We start from the raw sequence: 23,213 nt of genomic DNA, 5'->3' as shown, positions 1-23,213 counted from the left end.
GGCCTGGATGGTTCCTTGTCACAGTCACCCTCTTCCACACATCTATGTATGTCTACTTTTGGCTTATTATAGTGTGTCACCCTGACATATATGTCTGTATTCCTATCCACTGTGTGTGCAAGGCATGAGTGGTGCATACTGACGAGTGTCTGCACTAACATCTGCAACTGCCAAATATGTCTGGTCCACTGGTGTTTGCAGTCATGGCCTTAAGTGTGTGAGCATGCCCAGTATGACCTTTGAGTATGTTGTTGACTGACATTGCCTTCGTTTCTCTAAGTGTGTGAGCATTCCCAGTATAGCCATCTGTAGTGGATTTGTGGATCGTGTCCAGGTAGTTTGTGCTGCAGTGCTGACCTTTGTGCTGTACACTGACAGGTAGCATGCTGTGTTCTGCAGGGTATCCATCAATCAGTTGGCTTTGACTGTTACTACATTTCTGCATAGCAGGGGGGATCACACCTGACTATTTCTACATTTATACACAGGAGTGGGGGGCACACTGCTGTTAATTTACATTACTATGTAGGATGCATCTGACTATTTCTACATTTATACACAGGGTTGGGGGGGCACACCTGACTGTTATTACATTGCTATGTAGGATGGGGGATACAAGTGACACTTGTATACATTTGCTATGACTGTACTGGTATGTCATGTACGCCATTTCATTCTGTATTGCTAACTATCATGCTGACAAGAGGCACACCAGTGTACTACAGATCGTGGCTTTGGTTGCCCTACATATTAGTGCCTGACTTCCTACCATCCAGAACTAACATCCCGATGCCTGCCCTACTGTGGTCTGTCTGTGTAGGCCTGAGGGTGGGGTTAACCATAGCCATCATTCTGGGGCCATGGCACAGGCCCTGTTTGGGTTTGTTACACCTGTACTGCTGGCTGCGACTGTTGTTGGGTATGTGAACCGTCCTGACTGGCATGTGTGGGTCATATGGACACACATGTCTCTCAGCACATTTCCTGCAGTGGGTTTTGTCACCCTGTGTAGTACTGGCTACTATGGTGACTCCAGTATGTGTTATACATGTCAGGGTGCCACTATGGGTGTCTACTGTCTGCTGACGTAACATTCAGCCACCCAGTTCCCTTGCATGCTCACATCCATACCATAGCTGCAGCTAACAACACATTCTACTCCATTTGGCAATTGGTAGGTTGATTGACTTACCTTGTAGGTGTGCCAGACTTGCGGATGATGCTGGAGGGCTGCCTATGTCGGATGCACATAGTACACTCCCTATACGTGGTTAAGCACAGGTGGTGTCATGTTTGGCATCCCTTTTACTGTATGTGCAAGTCAGAGTGAGGTGTCATTCCCTGGAACCCTACTGTGTCAGTGCATGTGCTATGCGTTGCTTCTTTGCCAAGGCCAGGGCATACTGGGCATGCCTCCTTCTGCCTACTGGGGCAGGCTCAAGTTCTTCCTCCTCCAGGTCACTCTGTGCCTGTGCAGGCCTTGGCATGGTGGGAGGCCATGTGGCCCTGCCCCATGCTGTTCCTGCTGCAGCTGTTTCTGCAGGATCATATTGTGTAGCATAGCACATGCCATAACAATATGGGTACATGTTGCTAGTGAATACTGCAAGGCTGCACCGGATGTGTCCAGGCACCGGAACCATGACCTAAACATCCCAAACACATGCTCTATTATATATCTAGCCTGTGAGTGTGCCTCATTATGGTGTACTTGTTCAGGTGTGTGTGCATTTCTGATGGGTGTCATCAGCCACGGCTCCAGTGTGTACCCAGCATCCCCCACTAGGTAGGTGACCCTAGGGGATGTCCCCATTGGCAAATCTCTGATACAGTTACATCAGACACCATATGTGGGAATTGTCATAGCTTCCAGGGCAGCCAGCACACACATTCATTATAATGCCCTGGGTATCACATATGACCTGGCAGCTGATGGAGTGGATGCCCCTGTGATTGATGTAGTCCCTACACTGCTCACCAGGTGGTGCTTTGATGCGTATGTGCATGCAGTCTATAGCACCCACTACCCCAGGGTATTCTGCTATTTGGTGGAAGAGACACATATTGCTAGTCAACACCTCATGGGTGCTGAGGAAATATACATGCTCACTGGCATTTGCTGACATGGCATCCAGGAACTTGTGGAATACTCTGGATACTGATGCCTGTGAGATCCCCATGATATCTCCAGTTGTGCTTTGAGAGGTACCTATGGCTAGTATACCTAGGCCTACACATACCTTGGTATCCACTGGGATGGGTACCCCTCGGTCAGTTTGGTGTGTCAGGTGTGGCCGGCACAGCTGAACTATTTGCTGTAGGAGATCTCTGTCCACCCTATAGTGCTCCACTATCTCCAGCTCATGTAACCCCTGGTAGGTTACCCTGGTTCTGTACACTCTTCTCCGTCTCCTTACTGTGGGTTGTTCGGCAGCATTCATATCCTCACCACCCTCAGCCTCTTGCACATGTTGTTCTATGTTGCTTGCTGCAGCCCTTCTCATTTTCTGGGTTTGCTTGTTAAAATTTCCCCGCTTGTATACACTGGTGGTGAAGAGTGTGGGAAAAACCAGTGTGGAAGGTGTTTGCTTGGTTTATAGTAGTGTTCTGGGCTGGGCTGCTGCCTGTGTAATGGCTGATTCTGATACATTTCACCTGCCAGCTAGGCTTGTTCTCCTTGATTACCTTCCTACTGCTGTTTTCCATTCCCATTGCCTCCCTGTTTGAGCCCATGTGCACACCACACAAACAGAGTGCTCAAATGTGCACATTGCTGCTATTTCCTGGTTTAACTTCATTTTCTTCCTGTAAAGCCCGGTGTACGGCACACACACCCGCTTACACTTTGTAAAGAGTGCTAGGCAGCTTTTGACACACCCCCTAGCTTAGCTGAGCAAACCCAAGCCACAGGGCTCCAATCTGCTTACAGTATGCCTGACGCACCCACCCATGATGTCACCTACCTCCTAGTCTTGCACTCAGCTATTCATACTCTTACACTGTTGGTACCTGCCTCACATGCTGGGGAAAACTGGGATTCACTATCATTCCCCTCATTTGCATAGGTTTGCCTGCTAATGCATAGTTACATGTGTCACACTGAGCCTCCCCCCTTAGCAACCACTATTCACTGGCCAGGTTGTCTTTTGCTTGCCATTGACTTGCATGGCAGAATACTGATTTTAGTTAGAATGCTTGTTTTAGGTTTATTTTCTTATTTTCCCATCCAACTTCATTTGCGTGCCGCTGCCCTATGATTAAACAGCCAAGATCGGCAGAAATAAAATTAAAGCTGATTGTTTTACTTTTTATGTTGTTTGCAATGCCATAGGCCTTATACTTGGCCATTGGCATGCTTCCTCAATGATTTTCAGCCTTTATTTGTTGCTGTCATGTCCCGTTTTGAATTTTGCAGACATGTACTCGGTTACTAACCAAGTACATTTCTGCTGATTACGCTAGTCCTGCACGTCCTGATTCCAGCTTCCTGGATAGCACATTTACCTCATTTGCTTGGTTATCACCTGCAAATGGGGTAATTTGCTTACAGGAGCTGGGAACGTGCAGGACTAGTGCAAGAGCGCTCGTGCACATCAAATGGGCATGTACGTGGATCGCTCGGCCGTCATATTGCCAACATTACCTCTTACACTAATCATGCACACTGTGCAGGGCTTGCTGAATCCAGGAGTTGGTCTTGACAAATGTGTAAAAACAATGTTTAAAGCAGCAGAAGAGTTGCAATACCAAGAAAATAATAGTCTGGGACAGGAATGTAAAGGAACTTAAGCAGGAGGCAGTGTATACATATTTTGGAAATGATGAGAGATTGACAATAAAACAGAAACAAATGCAAACAAAATTCAGTAAGGAATATTTTAGAAGACATCCTGACATCTAGGAACAAAGTCAAAGCTATAAATCAGTTTGCTCATCCTGTTCTAACACAGTTTTGGTGTGACTGATTGGCCCCAAAGGATACTGGATCACTTGGAGAGGAAAAATAGAAAAATGCTTCACTTTTGTCAAATGACATATAAAAATCAATGTATACCAAAATTGTATATCCCTCTCTGTGAAAGACGTATGGTCCTCCTGGAAAGAGATCATGTTTATAGATCTGTGATCGTGAGATTGCATACGTATTTACTGCCCTTATCAGATCTAGACATAGTGAAAGTTTTAAAACACAAAGAGAAGTCTAAGATGATCTGTCTGCTTAGCTTAGTAGAAGCATTCAAGTGTCAAGATGGGATGGAAATCAAACCAGAAATAGACAAAAATCAGACAGCAACTCCATGTGGAAAAGCCATAAATATAGTACCATACATAGAAAATGCATGGAATAACCTCATGTTTATAAGGATGTGAAGCAGGATGGTTAAGAAGAGGTGAATTTAAACCAAAACATGAATGGTTAATGTTGGCTGGCCAGGATATTGTACTATATACGCATTGGTTTACAAAGTCCGTTGAAAATGTGGGAGAAAGAGGCAAATGCAGGTTCTGTAAAACAGAACTGGAAACAGCTACATATTTCATTGCTGCATATGACACACTATTAGCAGAGGACCTGTATACTGAAAGGCATAATGGTGTGGCAAGACTGTTGCAGTGGGGATTGTGTGAACACTACAATGTTGAAGTATCTGAGAAGTATTGGAAACATGAGCTGCAAAGCATTATAGAGAATGATGATGTTTATATCACACGGGATCACCCATTACAACAAGTCAGAAAATAGAAACGAGAAAACCAGTTATAATAATATGTGAAAAGAAGATAAAGGTAGCATTGATCATTGAAATTTCTACACCCAGTGATTACAGTACCACTATTTGTAGGTACAAATAAGAGCAATATGGAAGAAAGATATCTGAAAAGCTCCAGTAATAATCAAAATGAGGGTCTCATAAAAAGAATTTACAGTTGTATTTAGATATTCTACTGATACATGTAAGTCTGTACAAATTGCAGAAGGAATCAGTTTTGGGCACATTGCGGGCCCTGGGAAGAGCACTTTTGGCTAGCATCAAAGACTGAAACAGTACAAATTTCATGAACTTTAGTCATACCCTGACTTAGGAAATGGGTCCATTTCCGTCACTGTATTAGAAACCCAAAAGACTTCGAGAAATTAAACAGGGAGATGTATTTTTTACACAGATGGTATTTATAACCAGTAGAATTGATGAAAAAAAGGAGTGGTAAATGTTGGGTTTTTGGAGTTGTGGGCAGAGATGATATGCTGTAAACATATGAGCATGATATGGAAATCTGAACATGTGTCCTAAATAGTTCTTAAGGGCAATGTGGAAGGTGAAGATAGAGATAAGAATAGAACTTAGTTGAGGATAGTGTCTGGTATTTATGGGACTGGATAATGACCTCGAAGGAAAGGGTTTATGGAGTCATGGGACAGGATAGGGTATGGAGTGAATAATTAAGAGATCTAACACTGGAGATCCCCTTTGATGAATCATGTGATTGTGTTAGTCCTAAGGTCACATACTCTGAGATGGCACAAGAACTCTGTACCAAGACATACTGTGAAGTCACATGTTGTTAAGTTCTCCTGTCTTTGGAGCTCAACACTTCTTCATTGCTTGCACAGTTCAGATCTTGATCCTGATTAATGCCGGTGAATAGCAAAAAGTGCTGACATTTGATATCTAGATATCAGTCCACTGTGTGTCTCTGTGGTCATGAATTGCTAATGAAATGTACACTGGTATTACGTATACCATATGTCTGCATAGAAGATCACTATGACTTGCCTAAGGATAGTGTACTGTCAGGAAGCAACAAGTTAGATTGTATATATTACTGTGATCATTATGTAATCACTTTCTTCACAATGAGGTGTATATGCATGTGCCTGTCTTTTGTGAGTAGGGGCAAGGAGGCATGTTTCATATGTATTTCTGACAGCAGTAAGTTGAAATACATTACTGTGACCATATGTTGTTTTACGTTTGCCCAGTCTAACATCAGAGGTGCACACAGAAGGTAAGCTATATTTGCATCTAGTTTGCATTATTGATTATTTAAAATATCAAACCTCATATGGCTGAGACTTTATGATTTTATTTTAAATAATTGAAATGTTTGTATTGTGATCACAATACAGTGCTGATCAGATAAATTGCCCTTTTCCCCTACTAGATTGTGTGTGTGTGTGTGTGTGTGTGTGTGTGTGTGTGTGTGTGTGTGTGTGTGTGTGTGTATATATATATATATATATAGTCTACTTCTGTTCATTGAAAAAATATTTTTCCGAAAAACAGAAAGCCAAACCCACTTTAGTGAAAGTGCAGTTAAACGATAGTGCACTTTCGCGAACATTATTTCACCAAAAAAACACACACACACACTAAGAACACATTTTTGCAGGGGGGGCAAGCCACCCTGCACCCCTACACCCCTGCTAGTAGCTCCTAGATGGCACTACTGTGAGGAAAAGGGTATATTTCCTTATCCCCACTATACTGTGCTTCAGCAAACTGGTGTTCATGAAAGTGCACTTTGCTTAAGTGCACTTTTTCTAAAATGGGTCTAGCTTTCTGTTTTTCGAAAAAATGTTTTTTCGATAAACAGAAGTAGACCAATATATATATATATATATATATATATATATATATATATATATATGTGTATATATATATATATATATAGATACATATATATGTGTGTGTATATATATATATATATATATATATATATATATATATATATATATATATATGCACACACACACATCTGTATATATAACTAGCAGTGGGTGTGGTGGTACACGGGGGTCTTACTCTCCCTGCAATAACACTGTATTTCGTGAATGTTTGCATTTTGATTTTTTAAAATAGCAATCTTATAGTTTTGACTATACAAGGTTCAGCATTTTAAAAATGAGATAATATAACCTGTATCTGGCTGCCTTTTTGTGTAGGTGTGGATAGGCATGCTTTAATTATGTATGACACTATGTGATTGTGGCCATGTGTTCATTCACTTTCATCCCAGTTTATCACCAGAGAGGAACGCAGAAGGTCCGTAACTTTTTGGGGGATAGAGATGCAGGCAGTATTTGATAAAGATGCCCAGTGTTCAAACAACAAAGAATGGTTCAAAAATATTAAAATGTGCTTGCTTACAGTATAGAATGTAACCCTCTTCTGGATATTATTAGTAATAATTAGGATATTATAACCCTTTCAAGCACTTTTAGTAAGACTCTGGAGTGTACACCAAAAGTGATTTTTAAGAGCGGAATAACAAAAATTTGGAGGGTTCCAAACCTGTTTTGACAGTTAGAAATAAAAGAAATGGTTGTTAAAAGTGTAACATGTGTGCCCAGTATGGGTTTATTTTAGAAGTAGATGTATTGGTTATCGCACATTTCCCAGCTCTAATTATCAAATGTTATGCAAATGCTGGAACTAAGGGTCTGGTATATGTTGCAGTTTGTAAGGACTGTGATGCCTTTTATATAGGGAAAAGTAAATAGAGTATGTGAGAGCATCTATATGAATATAATTTTAATATTCTGAAAAAGAAAACTAACAATGCCCACACTAAGTATATTTCATAACCATTATTTTTTTTTCGTTTTTGTTTTGGAATGGATGCAGGTAAGCCCCAGGGTTGATCCTTGGGGTGACTTTTTAGAGGTCATGGAACTTTGGTGGTAGTTGAGTTTTAACACTGATTTTCCACCAGGTTAGTTTTGACACTCTTTCTTTGGCAAGTGTGTTGAAATTAAGGCATTTAAAATCATGAACATTGTCAAGCTTTATACTTTTTCTTTTATTGTTAAGTTATAAATAGGAATGTTTTAAAATCTTTTTACCTATTAACTTATTTTGAATGTCTCCAATAGGATGGATAGAATTTATGACTTATGATTGATGGGAAGTTATTTAATGCGACTGTGACATTGATTAAGCGGTAGTTATTTAATGCAATTTCTATTGAAGTTTTTTTAGTTCTGAGGAAGACCCTGATTTGAAAGGGACAAAAGCTTGTTTAATTAAATCTTGGAAAGTGAGAGGATGCCTGAGGAATGGAGAAAAAGTGTTTTGGTACCGATTTTTAAGAGGAAGGGTGATGTGCAGAGCTGTAGTAACTACAGAGGGATTAAATTGAACAGTCACAGCATGAAGTTATGGGAAAGAGTAGTGGAAGCTAGGTTAAAAAGGGAGGTGATGATTAGTGATCAGCAGTATGGTTTCATGCCAGGAAAGAGCACTACAGATGCAATGTTTGCTCTGAGAGTGTTGATGGAGAAGTACAGAAAAAGTCAGAAGGAGTTGCATTATGTCTTTGTGGATTTAGAGAAAGTATATGACAGGGTGCCTAGAGAGGAGTTGTGATTTTGTATGAGGAAGTCGGGACTGTTAGAGAAGTATGTAAGAGTGGTACAGGATATGTATGAGGCTAGTGTGACAGCGGTGAGTTCTGTGGTGGGAGTGATGGATGCGTTTAAGGTGGAGGTGGAATTACATCAAGGATCAGCTCATAGCCCTTTCTTATTTGCAGTGGTGATGGACACGTAGACATACGAGATCAGACAGGAGTCCCTGTGGACTATGATCTTTGCAGATGACATTGTGATCTGTAGTGAGAGTAGGGGACAGGTGGAGGAGACCCTGGAGAGCTGGAGATATGCTCTAGAGAGAAGAGGAATGAAGGTCAGCAGGACTAAGACAGAATATATGTGTGTGAATGAGAGGGAGGATAGAGGAATGCTGAGGATGCAGGGAGTAGAGGTGGTGAAGGTGGATAACTTTAAATACTTGCAATCAACAGTTCAGAGTAATGGTGAGTGTGGAAGAGAGGTGAAGAAGAGAGTACAGGCAGGATGGATTGGGTGGAGAGAGTGTCAGGAGTGATTTGTGACAGACGAGTACCAGTAAGAGTGAAAGGGAAGGTCTACAAGAGGGTAGTGAGACCAGCTATGTTATATGGGTTGGAGACGGTGGTATTCACAAAAAGGCAGGAGTCAGAGCTTGATGTGGCAGAGTTGAAGATGTTAATATTTGCACTGGGTATGAAGAGGATGGACAGGATTAGGAATAAGTATATTAGATGGTCAGCCCAGGTTGGAAGGTTTGGAGACAAAGCCAGAGAGGCAAGATTACATTGGTTTGGACATGTGCTGAGGTGGGATGCAGAGTATATTGGGAAAAAGATGCTAAGGATGAAGCTGCCAGGTAACAGGAAAAGAGGAAGGCCTAAGATAAGGTTTATGGATGTGGTGAGGAAGGACATGCAGGTGGTTGGTGTGACAGAGCAAGATGCAGAGGACAGGAAGAAATGGAAACAGTTGATCCACTGTGGCGACCCCTAACGGGAGCAGCTGAAAGACGAAGAAGAAGAAAAGCACTTAACTTCTACTATTGTTGGATCTAAAGGTTGAGAAAAAGATCCAAAATGCATGTCAGGTTATCTAGAACACCATGGCTTCTGAATGTATAGTGCCTTTAGACCCCCATTTTAATTTAGTTATTTCCTCCACAGTTGTTACAGTATGTCTTGGGCAGGGCAGTCTTGGCTAATTAATGTATGTCGAAAGGTTGGAAGAATAAGCAGAAAAGTAAAAAAAAAAAAAAAATTAAAGAGCAAGAAAGTAGTAGTCTGTGTGGATAATGATGTGTATGTGCGGTGGGATTGGGTAGCCAAGACAGGGAGAAAATGGGGCTGCAGGGGTGGTCCAGTGAGGGCTGGAGGACAAAAGGGAGAGTGTGAGAGAAGTCTGTTGACTCTTTTCCATTTAATCTAACAAAAGGGAGAGTGTGAGAGAAGTCTATAGACTCCTTTCCATTTAATCTAATAATGGTCCTGATTCAAAAACAAGAGCAGTCTTGGAGGACCTTTATCCTGACTATCATAGGTGCTAACTGCCCGCAGCGAGCTAATTATAGCCCCAATTATCCTCCCCCTGTGAGACAAACCCCCTGCATCTTGTCTTAAGGCAAAAAACAACCCCACCCACTGGCACCCTCCCAACCCTTCTGTATGCCTGTTCTTTTCTGCTGTCTCTCTCTCTCTCTCTTTGGTTTTCATACAAAGGAGGAGGCCGTCTGATTGAGAAAGCCTAGAGAAAGGTATGGTACTTACTGTGCTACCTACTTGGTCCTAGTATCTGACAGCATCTCAGTCAGCACGTATGTCTTCCCACCATCTGTCTGTATTTTGGTCTCTGAAACTCAACAAGCTGATCATTTTTCTTTCTGCTGCACAGTGCTTCAGGGAAAAGAGCTGTTTACAGGACCAAGCTAGCTTTTTCATCCAAAGTACCTGATGTTTTTCAAAATAAAACTCAAAACATTGCAGTGATTAACAGAGCAGTTATTTATTGGCTGATGTATAGAAGACATAGACTAATCAGCATTTTGAAGGAATACAGTCAGTGCATTACTAATCCCAGGAGAGCTCCTGTGCATTACGTGTAAAGTGTCACTACCTCATCCCATCTTAATACAGTGGCATGCTGACGATATGTGCCGACATAAGGTGGTAAACACATGGAGGAAACAAAGTCATGCCATCATCTGTCTTATAAAATCATAACAGCTCCTGATTATTTCTCCTCATATTTAAAAAAAAGTTTTCAGGTGGGTTGTTAGGGGTATGTGGGTGCTTAATAAACAGGTAAATTGACCCTTTAAGATGGCTTTAGTTTTCAGACACAAATCAAGCCACAGTGACAGAGTTAAATCTACTGGAAATTGTCAGTTTAGAGAAGCCTTTTAACAGCATATTTAGGGAGTTTTTTTGAAAATAATTTAAGTACCATTGAACTTCTGTATATAGGGTTACTGCTGTATTTGTAGTAATAATATGAAGTATTCTGTTGTTTATGGTGTACATTTCAAGAATAAAACTAGCTTGCATTTCGTATTATATTTTATGATTTTGTTTATAGTGTGGCAAATTCTAATAGTATTCACTATAATGTCTTAATTTTTTTCCTTTAATGTTCATAGGTATGACTTCTACTTGGTCAGCCAAGTGGCACGTCAGGGAACTGTAAATCCAACTTACTACAATGTTGTGTTTGACACGAATGGATTAAAACCAGACCACATGCAGAGGCTGACTTACAAGATGTGCCATTTGTACTACAACTGGCCTGTGAGTACACATACAGTTTGAATTTAGTTACATATGAAAAAGTGTGTAAATAAAAGGCTTGATAAACTCACAAATGAAAAGAAAACAAACTGATTCCTGCAAATGAAAACAGTTTCAACAAGAAAGCAAGGTCTTAGCTACCTCTTTCAGATATGGGATTCATTGCTTTTCAGTTCCCTAATTATATAGCGTTAGCAAAACATTTATATTTCAAGCCTTCTGCACACAGAACTGTCTAGAATATTTAATTATGCTTTGTAACTCATGAAGTTGGATGAATTGTAGATCTCAAGCAATGCTGCTATTCTTCTAAGTTCCTGAATGAATAGGGTCCACCAATTTTTAAACGATTGTTTAAATATTGTCATTATCCTCTGTCATTCTGGTTTCAGTCGAGCAGGTTTTAGCCAAGCATTTACCTGTTGTTTATTCATTGCTATTTCTGCAGTGTACAGGATTGATATCTTGTCTACTAGTGTTTTTGAATGATTGCTCCAGTTCCTGCTGTACTTCTTGTTTTTCTTATGAAGAATGCCATTCCACCATGATGATAAGTAAAGTAAAGCTGTTATAGTGTTTGGATGTACGGTCAATATGTACCATAGCCACTATTGCACATACTATCAATATGTACCATAGCCACCAGACTTTAAGACAGCTGTATAGCATTGTCAGTTTAAGATAGTATATTTCCCATAATGCATTGCATTGCATTGCACTTATGGCCTATTACCGGTTGTTTGCAATGACTGGAGTGTAAATCCTGATATTTCTGACTCTGCTATTCACTATGGTTAACCCTTAGTTTACATCCTGACATGATGTCACAGACAGGATCTTCCTGATGACTGAAAACCAAAAATGCTTAATAGGCACATACGAATATAGGGACAGTACTAGGCAGACAAACATGAGAAACAAGATCATTTACAAACCATGCCATACAATCAGATGTGAATCTGCAAAGCACAGAGTCAGACATTTTACTGCTAATAAACAGTTTACCCCACAGCACAGCTATTTCACTAAAATTAAACTGGTCAGCCTGAGAAAACCAAATTTTCTTGAAAATGATGAAGTTTAACCAGCTGGTGCCATTTGACTTCTCAAAGACATTTGACTGGGAGACAAAGGTTTGCATGATTTAGTATGGTGATCATATTTGATAAAGATGAAGAAATCTAGGTAAATACCCTGCTATATTCAATGATAAATGAAGTGAAGGTATATTGCAATTTATATTAATTCTTGTAGGGCTAGATTGTTACATACGAGTTAATAATTAGTAAATTGAAATAATTTTCAGAAAGCATTTCCCGTTTTCATTAACTGCTGTCTTTGACACTGATGTAAAGAAGTAAGAAGAGAAGTAAAACTTGATAATCATAGAACTCAGGCGAGTTTATAGTTTGATACAGGGGGCAATGTCAGTGTGATATCACATTACCTCTAGAAATTTCTAAAATTTTCTGCAGTTGAATGAAGCAGAGATTGAAATTCATAGAATTGCAGGCAAACTCAAGCACATTGGTAAATTTCTAGCCATGTCTGAGTGGAAGGGGCACAAGTTTGAATTCTGGGTTTATGTGCTGGATGGTCTGTACATATTAATTTATTTATTTATTTATTGCATTTGTTAACCGGGAAAGTTGACTGGGCCTAGAAAGAGCCCATTTTCAGTGGAGGTCCGGGGAGAAAAGCTCCACATTAATTACATACAGAAGTAAAATTGTTAATACATAGAACAAAGTATTTCCAGCGGTACTTTCAGTTTCATTAATTACATACAAATGATCCTTAATTGCATACAAAAGTAAAAGTGTTAATACATATAGAACAAAGTATTTTGAGCAGTACTTTCACATTTAAAGAAGGTAATAGCAACAACAGTGATAATGTTTACAATCAGGTATAAACATGTTAGTAAAGATGGCATGTATTCAAGATAACACATGAGTATAAATATGCTTGCAGAGTTCTTAGCAGAGGAGAGTTGACTTCAGGGTAGGAAGGAGGAGACAGAAGTGCTAAAGGAGGAAGAGTCAAGTTAAGGTGACAGCAAGAAGTCAATATGGTAGAGAGAAGGAGAGGATATATTCATAGTTGATTGGTTAAAGTTGAGGCTCCAGAGAGAGAAGTCAGATGTTGGAGTATTTGTTGGGGTGCAGGAGTATAGCCAGAGAGAAGAGCTGTAATTTGAGGGATTTTTTAAAGACGGCAGGATTGCTGATAGTCCTGAGTGAGGAAGGGAAATTATTCCATAACTTGGAGACAGCATGAGAATACATTTGGCCAGCTGAGAGCTTGGGTTTTATAAAATTAAATAAACTTACCTGATTATCCTTTTATTTCCTCTGTCCTGTCTCTGCTGTACGTTACAAGCATCCCAGTTTGTTTGTTTCTTTTTTTGTTTGTTTGTTTTTAGTTAAAAAAAAAAAAGCAATGGAGATATTCCTTTTTTCCATTGATCTGAAGTAGGGAGTTCATTTGTCAGCAACCTGTGGGTCTTGGATCCGATATCGGATCCGAGCCGGCAACTTGTTTCAAGCTAATGGATCCGAGCTCCTAGCTCCTCCCCTCATCCATAATCTCCTGCTAACCCTCCATGACCTCAGATCTAGTTTGCCGCGCTTGTGGATAGCTGGATTCTTGCGAGCTCATCTAGTCTTGGCAGTTAAGTTGTAATTTTTCTGTCAACTTTCTAAATCTTTTCTCAAAAATTTTTCTGTGTGTAAGTGTTAGGTATCCTTTAGAGTAATATATTCTTTTAAGTAATTTTCCCTCCCTTCGCTGGTCGTTAGAGTGTGTGTTGTGTGTTGTGTTTTGGGGCCTGTGTGCGTTTGTTACATTACTTTTCTTTGAGTATGGCTGAGGCCCCAAAAGCCATTTTTTCTAAATGTACCGAGTGTGGCCATAAGCTCTCCCCGGCTGATGGCCACACTCGGTGCATTCGGTGCCTTGGGGTTGAACACCTCACCTCAGGCTGTACCATTTGTGCAGCGTTCAACCCCAGGGCACTGAAAGAGCAGAGGTCGAAGCTGGTCCTGGCGGGACTTTTACCCCCGGACTCGGCTCCGGCCTCCGCTGCTCCCGTGGCTCCACCACAGGCTGTGGTTGCTGCCATTCCTGCCCCCCCCTTCCTCCGTCTGGGACTCAAACTCCCGCTAAAGTGTCGGAGGACAGGGAGGCCAGGAGGGAGAAACAGAGGGAGAAGCACCACAAGCGGCGGGCCGAGACCTCCGTTTCGGCCCCGCCAGCTAAGCGGGCTTCTCCCTCCACTGCTTCTAGGTCTCCTCCTCCTCGGCTCCGATCCCCTTGTTTCTCCCCAGGGCCCGAGGAGGAGGAGGCCCGATCTCCATCGAAGTCATCGAGGCGGCATTCCAGGCCTGCCTCGGTGACCTCCTCGAGATCGACTTTTAGTATGTCCGATGCAGACTTGGACTGGATGATGCGAAGGTTCATCCAGGCCCAGCTGCAGATGGGAGTGCTCTTGCCTCCCCCCCCCCCCCTTCGGGGGGGAGCTCAACACCTTTTTTCCATCGTATTGCTCCTTCTCCGACCCGCTACCCGGGATCGGAGCATTCGGAGCCGAGTAGCGTTGGAGCCGGGGGTGGGTCGGCGCCGACAGTACTTCGGATCCGACCATACCCTCGAGCCTGTCGGATCCGACCTCTCGGAGCCGTGGCCCGAGCTTCGGATCCAAGGGATTCAGTGTGCCTTCGGCTCCGTCCAGGTCGGAGCGTACTGGTCCTTCGGATCCGATGGTCTCGGTGCCGGTTCCAATCCCTTCATCGGATCCGAGTGGGAACCTACTTTCGGATCCAAGAGAGAGTGGTTCCCCCTCGGCTTTCGATGTTGTGGAGAGGGCTCTGTTGAGAGCATCCGGACCCCCGGTCCTTGTCTCAGCTCCTCCCTGCACTCCCTCTGTGCTGGGCCAGGCTTCCATCACCCGGCCAAAGAGACAGCCTGCTTCAATGTCCCAGATGATTCCATTGGAACAGGATGTAGCTGACGAGGCCTCCTCGGACAGCCCCCCCCGAGGAAGTGCCCCGCAAGCATAAGTGCAAGAGGAGGCACGTGGACTCCCCTGAGTCCTTAACTGAGGACACGGACTTGGAGGAAGGGGAAGGCTCCCCAAGATCACCCCCTGAGGATGTCTCCTTTGGAGACATCATGGAGATGCTGAGGATCAGAGGTGGGTGGTCTGCCCCCAAGTCTTCCTCCGACGAGTCCGTGTTTCTGGAGGCATTCGAAGCAGGCCCGTCTACCTCTTGGGTGTCCCCTCCGGCAGACCCCTTGGTGGACCTCATTACCACCAGGGCATGGAAGGATCCGGACACCGTGGAGCCAATACCAAAACGCCCGGATAGAATACTTAGCCCCCCCTCAGACCGATCACACTGGAGTAAGGGCCCCCCCGTAGATGCCATGTTGACGGCGGCAGCCACGAAGAGGGAATTGGCTCAGGAGAGCCCCTCAGTCCATCCACCGAGCAAGGAGTCCCGCTCAATGGACCGCTTAGGGAAGCAAGTTTTTAGTTCAGTGACCTTCTTGGTAAGGTCTTTGAACTATATGGCACATGTCATCAGGATGCAGCGGGATCTTATTAAAGAATACGCTGCCTCCCCTCCCGAGTCCATGTCGACGGATGACAAACAATTGTACTCCACCCGAATGGCCACTCTGAGATCAATTTCAAATACCTCTATGCGGCTATTGTCCCACGCCACAGAGGGAGCCGCTAGGGCTAGCGGAGCAGGCCTAGTCATGAGACGTCAGGCCTGGCTCCGTCATTGTGACTTTGCGGAGCCTTTTAAAGCGTCTTTTGCGAACGCCCCTTTCGATGGTTCTGCCCTTTTTGGCAAAACGGTTCGCGAGACACTTGTCCAGAGCGAGAAAGACAGGAAGACGTCTGCCGTCGGAGTCCGCTTCTCTGCTCCCCAGCGGTCCTTTTCGAAGAACCAAAAGGGTCAGAAGAAGATGTGGTTCCGGAAATCGCAACATTCCCAACCCGCTCCGGACAACCAGTCCTTCCGTGGCAGAGGAGGGCAGGGAGGATGCCGCCCCGGGGGCAAAGGTGCTCCGAGAAACTTTGGGTCCAGAGAACCTTTCTCTGAACGGCCCGCGCAGCAGCCCTGAAGGGTTGCCCGACTGCTCCACTCTGGAGGCAGTCGGGGGGCACTTCTCGAAGCACCTAGCGGCATGGGAGTCCATCACGACAGACCGCTGGGTGCTTCGCATTATATCCAGAGGGTACAAAATACCATTACTCCATGTCCCCAAATTCAAAAACCTCCCCGATGTACCACCCGATCAGAGGGAGGTCGCAGCCGCAGAAATTCAGCAGCTGCTAAGAAAAAGAGCCATCCAGCCCATCCCCCAAGACCAGCTCGGATTAGGGTTCTACTCCAGGTTCTTTTTGGTGCCGAAAAAGACGGGGGACTTGAGACTTATCCTAGACCTTTCCCGCTTGAACCTGTCAGTAACCAAGGAAAAATTCCGAATGGTCACTCTTCAATCTATTCTCCACCTTCTAAGGGAGAACAATTGGATGTGTTCTATAGACCTCAAGGATGCATACTACCACATTCTAATGGACAGAAGATCCAGGAGGTTCCTCCGCTTCCGGCTGGGAGCCAGTCACTACCAGTTCAGGGTCCTTCCCTTTGGCCTCACCACAGCCCCCAGGGTGTTCACCAAGGTATTAGCAGTGATTGCGGCCTACCTGAGACTACAGGGGATACAGGTCTTTCCGTACCTGGACGACTGGCTCCTGACCGCCCCAACAAGGCATCTACTTTGCTCAGCCAGAGACTTCTTTCTCCGCCTAGCCCCACAGTTAGGCATCACTATCAATGCCGACAAATCCCTTCTGGCCCCAACACAAGTCATAGAATTCATAGGAGCCAGAATAGATACCAGAGAGCTACGAGCCTTTCTAACTTCCGAGAGAATCTGGAATTTGCAACTCCATGTACGGGCTATCCTCCAATCAGAGACTGCACCAGTGGAATTGGTCCTGAGGGCACTAGGCTCCATGGCGGCAGAGATTACGCTCTTTCTATGCGCCCGTCTGAACATGCGGGTACTGCAATGGACACTTCTAGTACAATGGTCTTTTCTATCCCTTCCTCTTCACCACCCCATTGATATCAGCAAGGCTTTCAGGAAGGCTCTATTATGGTGGCTCCAAGCCTCGGACCTCCATACGGGCCGTCTCTTCTGCACCTCTCCCCCTCTCGCCACGGTGACCACAGACGCCTCCCGCCTCGGGTGGGGGGGCATTATTCAGGCAGGACAGTCCAAGGCACGTGGAACGACACAGAGACCTCCCTGCATATCAACGTTCTGGAGATGAGAGCGGTGCTGTTCTTCGCGTTGCAAGCACTTCAGGTTCTCCTCCCCATAGAAACGATTGCGATTCAGTCGGACAACATGTCGGTTGTCTGGTATATCAACAAACAGGGGGGAACCAGATCTTACCCTCTATGCCGCGAAGCCATGAGAGTGTGGGAATGGGCGATCTCCACCAACCGCTTTCTGATTGCAATGCACATTCCGGGACGGACCAACATCCTAGCGGACAAACTCAGTCACACCCTTCTTACCCCGTACGAGTGGTCTCTCAATCCACTAGTAGCGAAGCAGATATTCGCAATATGGGGGCAACCCTGCTGCGATCTTTTTGCGTCTCCATCAAACACCAAATGTGGCAATTTCTTTGCTCTAATTCCCCCTCCAGGGGAAACTCCAAGAGACGCTCTGGTGCATGCTTGGCCACCCGGTCTACTTTATGCCTATCCTCCTCTACCTCTGATGCTACAACTCTTACAGAAAGCCTCGCGGTTGGGGAGCAGGATGATCCTCATTGCCCCATTCTGGCCACGGCAAATTTGGTTCCCTTACCTGTGGTCTCACCTTGTGAATCCTCCTTGGATTCTAGATCCCAGTCTGGATCTCATCTCCCATCCGTCGAACTTACCGACCCCAAACCTGGACAATCTGAAACTGACAGCTTGGTTGCTCCAGTTCCACTCCTAGTTAGGACTCCCGGTATCTCTTCACCAGTCAAAGCCATCCTTGTGGCAGCGCATAAGCCCTCCACCAGGAAAGTGTACAGCAGTAAATGGAAACGTTTCTCCATCTGGGCGGAGCATCATGATCTAGATCCCTTTATGGCTCCTCTTCCGTCCATATTAGACTTCCTAACCGAACTCTTTCAGGAAGGCGCTAGTTGTTCAACTGTCAAAGTGCAATTGGCAGCCATATCACATTACCATGTGGGACATGATACAGGGCCTTTGATGTCGGCCAAGTTGTGTAAAACCTTTCTCAAGGGCACCTTCTTACTTAGACCCCCTATAAAAGAAGCCGTACCACCATGGGATCTTCCACTAGTTCTTCAAGCCTTGACTGCTCCACCTTTTGAACCCGCTGCTTCAGTAGATCTCAAATTCTTATCTTGGAAAACAGCATTCCTTGTAGCCATCACTTCAGCAAAAAGAGTTTCGGAGCTTCAAGCTCTTTCTGTGAAGCCTCCTTATTTGATCTTTCACCCAGACAGAGTGCACCTCAGGATCAATCCTTCTTTTCTTCCCAAGATAGCATCGGAAACCAACATAAATCAATCCATAAATTTGCCGGTTTTCTTCCCTAAATATCAGAATAAGGGAGAGTACAAGCTGCACTCATTAGATGTTCATAGGCAGCTTTGCTTTTATACTCATAGAACAGCTGGTCATAGACAATCCGACCAGCTATTCGTCTCCTTTGCCAAATTTAATTTGGGGAAAGCAATTTCAAAAGTATCTTTATCACGCTGGATTTCTCAATGTATCCTATTGGCGTATCAAGTCTCTGGGAGACCCGCACCGGAAGGAGTTCGTGCACATTCCACTTGTTCCATCTCTACTTCTGCGGCCTTCAAGTCTAGAGTTCCATTGGATGATATTTGTTCGGCAGCCACTTGGGCCTCATCTCATACCTTTATTAACCACTACAAACTGGACGTGATTTCTAGAGGGAGAGCATCCTTTGGCTCTGCGGTGCTTCGCAATATCCTTCCATGATGGCCACCCAAGGTGCAGGTAGCTGAGGACTCTGTCCCACAGGTTGCTGACAAATGAACTCCCTACTTCAGATTAAGAAGTTATGTACTCACCATAACGTTCCATCTGAGTAGGTAGCTTCATTTGTCTGCAACCACCCCCCCCTCCTTCCCCCTGGCCTTCTTCGGATCTATTTTTAGTTGGATACCCATTTTTTGGGTATATATTGAGGGGCAAACTCGATCTGAGGTCATGGAGGGTTAGCAGGGGATTATGGGTGAGGGGAGGAGCTAGGAGCTCGGATCCATTAGCTTGAAACAAGTTGCCGGCTCGGATCCGATATCGGATCCAATACCCACAGGTTGCAGACAAATGAAGCTACCTACTCAGATGAAACGTTATGGTGAGTATAACTTCTTATTTCTTCACACAGGACTGATGCACTGCAAAAACGTAGGAACGCAAGTCCCATACGCATGCGCAGTGCATCATCAATGCTCCAGGATATCAAGGGAAAAGCAGAAGACCACCACGGCCCCATTATATAAAGAGATTATTTAAGAAAAGTGAGTAATTTTTTTCTTAAATAATGTCATTGTATAATAGAATAACCGACTCCGTGTTGTGGTATATTGAAGACTTACCTACCTTGCCTTTGTTTATGAAGACTGAGCTCAAGTTCTTTGAACAGTACATGAATATTTCTCTTCTGCACCAGTTAGCATTCTCGAGTAGCAGGTAGTAGGGCATTACATGTCATCACTCACTAAGGATTTTTCATCCAGAAAAAAGTAGATCATTGTCCCACTGTACTCATCCCTCACTAGATCTATTATAGAGTACAACACCCTGTTTGGTATGTACCTCACAAGACATCTGCAACAGCTGGAAAGGCTGCATAAATACCTCACTAAAAGAATAACAGGCCTAAAGTAGATGCCCTATACTGACTGTCTAAAAAAACCTCCAGCTATACTCTGTGGCATATCGTCTACTCAGGGGCAATCTCTGCTTAACATACAAGGCCATGTCAATCCCTGAGCTGTTGGACATGCTCCACTTAAAGAAATCCCAATCCCTCAGAGCCACATGCTCCAGGGAGCTAAACCTTGTCATCACAATGAACAAAATATGCAGGAGGGATAGGTTCCTGACCCAGAGACTCCCCATACTCTGGAATAGACTGCCTATACATGTCAAGCAGAGCGCCTCCTTGGCCCTCTTCAAAAGGAACCTTGACGATTGGATGGGAGATAGGAAATTCACCCCGCGGATCACGTCAGTCACCCTGCTAGACAGGGGTCCAGAGAAGTAAATATTGTTGAAAGAAATATCCAGGGAATTGTTATGGCTAGACTTGTATAGGCCCTAGGGCCGATAGCCTGGTACCAACCTATGAAGCTATAAGGTCACACAGAGTGTTGAGAAGGAGCCAGAATGTCATTGTGGTGTTCAAACATTAACCAAGACATAAGTATAACCACAGCAAAATTCACCAAATTTGATAACAACCATAAGAATGACCAGTGAAAAACAGCTCTACTTTCCAAAATGCACTTTTTATTTTTAGAATAAATTTCTCTAGCGCCTCGGCCATAGCCTTTACAGAGTAAAACCCTGATTACTAAAAAACCCTCCTTATATATTCAATTTAAACATATTCAATTAATCAGTTACACACTAATTACTAAAACACATTCCATTAAACCTTTTAAAGTTAAAAAAACACTATATAAAACTCTGACAATTGCATTCTTTGTTCAACCCATTAGGTAACAACGTATTGTATTTCATTATTAAAATAGACTTCTTACGCCTCAATACATATTTTAATAACTCCGCATTTTCATATTGCATTGTTATTTGTTCCAACACTGTAACTTTCATAGTATTTATTTCACCTTTGTGTTCTTTATTGAAATGTTCCGCTATAGGACTCATAACCTTGTTATTTCTTACATCTCTAACATGCTCCTTTATTCTTTCAGCCAAAGACCTCTTTGTTTCTCCTATATAATATTTATTACATGGACAAATAATGCCATAAATCACACGCTTCCTTAAACATGAATACGTACCCAATGTATCAAATTTTTTTCTACCTATCCTATCTATTTTCGTTATAATGTATTGACAGATGGAACATTTACCGCAAGGAAAAGTTCCCCTCATCCCCACATTTTTCAACATTTTTTTCTTTTGGTCTTATATATTTTCCATGCACTAAAAAATCCTTAAGATTTCGTCCCCTTAGTTATTTATTTTATTTTACATTTGTTAACCGGGAGAGTCCGACTGGATACATGTCCATTTTCAGCGCCGGGCCGGGAGAAAAGCTCCCACATACACATATGAACATTGTTAATTTAAAAAAAAAAAGATAGTTGAGTGAGTTCTAAAATATATATAAAGATACATCACATCTGGAAAACAAACAACAGCAGCAGCAAAAAAAAAAAGGGTTGGGTTTGTTAGGAACAGGGACATTGCCAGAAGAGTATTGAGATGGGGTTTAAGCTTTTTGTTTGAGTGAGTAGAGGTTCTGAGGAGAGGAGGGGTGAGGAGAGGAGTTTTTATTTTACCTACAAAAGTTTGAGAATAGAAGAATAGAGAATTGAATTTGGTAGTTTGGGCTTTGGGCTTATTCTTATTGAAGGGACAGGTTGTACAGCAGGTTAATACAGGGGTGAGCTGATCTTTCAGAGCTGGTGTTTTCATCTGGTGAGTTGCTTTTAGTTGAGCCGTTTTGAGTGGGTTGTGGCAAATTTGGCTGGAAATCTTAGTGTTAGTGTTTTGGTGGTGTAGTGCAGCTGTGTGTTAATATGTGTGGCAATTCTAGCTATAAGATTGTAACAAGTACAAAAATCTAGTTTGGTGTTTGTGTTTAGGTTTGCATTGTTAGGGGTGTAAAGGCATGGGTGTGTAAAAGCAATTGATATGTGCTGTATATTTTAAAGTGTGTTGAGAGTGTGTGAATTTTTTTTTTAGAGTGAGTGATGGTTTTTTTATTACTTGTGTGTTAAATTGAAGGGAGAAATGGGTTGTCAAATTTAAGTGGTTGTCAAATCTAGCTACCTAATAGCTTTGTGTGAGCTTCTGGTGATATATTGATCTGGTGGATGGAATAGAGAAGGTGGGGGATTGAGTCTTGTTAGTGGGTGAGAAATTGTAGTTTTGTTGGGGTTGTTATTAGGTTGTTTGATGGGGTGGGATTTTTTCTGGTAGGTTGAAGGTGTTGGGGAATGAAGATTGAAGGTGGTCTGCCAGGCTGGAGGGCGGTCTGCCATGCTGATGGTGATGCTGATGATATGCATAATGGCATGATGGGTGCCAAGGGGCGCAAGGTGGGTGGATGGTGACCAGGGTGCAGAATAGAAGATGGTTGCCTATTAGTGAGGGGGCAGGATGGATCCTTGGGAACTCCTTGATAATTTTTAGGCCTATGGAATTTGTGAGGGTGGGAGGAATTTCCAAAAATGAATATTGGAGATGAAGGATTTTTGATGGAGGAGTGAGTTGAATGTGGTTCACCATGGTGTAGGCCTTGGAGAGGTCGAAAAAGGAGATGATAGTGTGTTATTATTGAGAGTGTTATTGATGGTATTAGAAAGTTTATAGGATGGTGAGGTGTGGTATATTTTGTTTGTTGACAAGGATATGCTTGGCTGAATTTTAGTATTTTTGGTCCGGATTGGTTAGTGTTTTGTGGACACACTTTTCCATAATTTTTGGTGGGGTGTGGCTCCATAACTTTGTGGAGGGTTAGAAAGGTTGGCTAGGCCAGGCTTAGGAGTTTTATGATTAGTGGGACATTTTCCATATGGAGGGATGGGTTTGGCACAAACTCTCAGCTGGGAGGGACATTTAGGATATGGAGGGAATGCGGCTCTGCTTTAAGCAGTCAGATATTAGCTATGGGGGTTGGATGCAAGGAAAATAGTGGGTCTTTTTATGTAGAGATGGAGAAGGTCTGGCATTTACTGGTGGAGTGGAAGTAGTTAATTGGCTGGATGTGTGTGGGGATTATATTGT

General features: G+C 43.3%; 1 protein-coding gene across 1 annotated transcript in view; it reads left to right on the top strand.

Moving 5' to 3' along the window:
• PIWIL4 (piwi like RNA-mediated gene silencing 4) overlaps window positions 1–23,213 on the top strand; it is a 1,045,202-nt gene that overhangs the window by 988,650 nt on the left and 33,339 nt on the right. The window contains exon 20 of the mRNA XM_044072628.1: window positions 10,986–11,133. Within this exon, the coding sequence (XP_043928563.1) occupies window positions 10,986–11,133 (148 nt within the window). The remainder of the gene's footprint in view (window positions 1–10,985; window positions 11,134–23,213) is intronic.

The sequence above is a fragment of the Protopterus annectens genome, chromosome 5.part0 (genome assembly GCF_019279795.1).
Source record: "Protopterus annectens isolate FY-2018-M chromosome 5.part0, PAN1.0, whole genome shotgun sequence".
In the NCBI taxonomy this organism is placed as follows: Eukaryota; Metazoa; Chordata; order Ceratodontiformes; family Protopteridae; genus Protopterus; species Protopterus annectens.
Note: the sequence above shows the minus strand (reverse complement) of the source record. Positions and strands in the feature narration are given on the sequence as shown.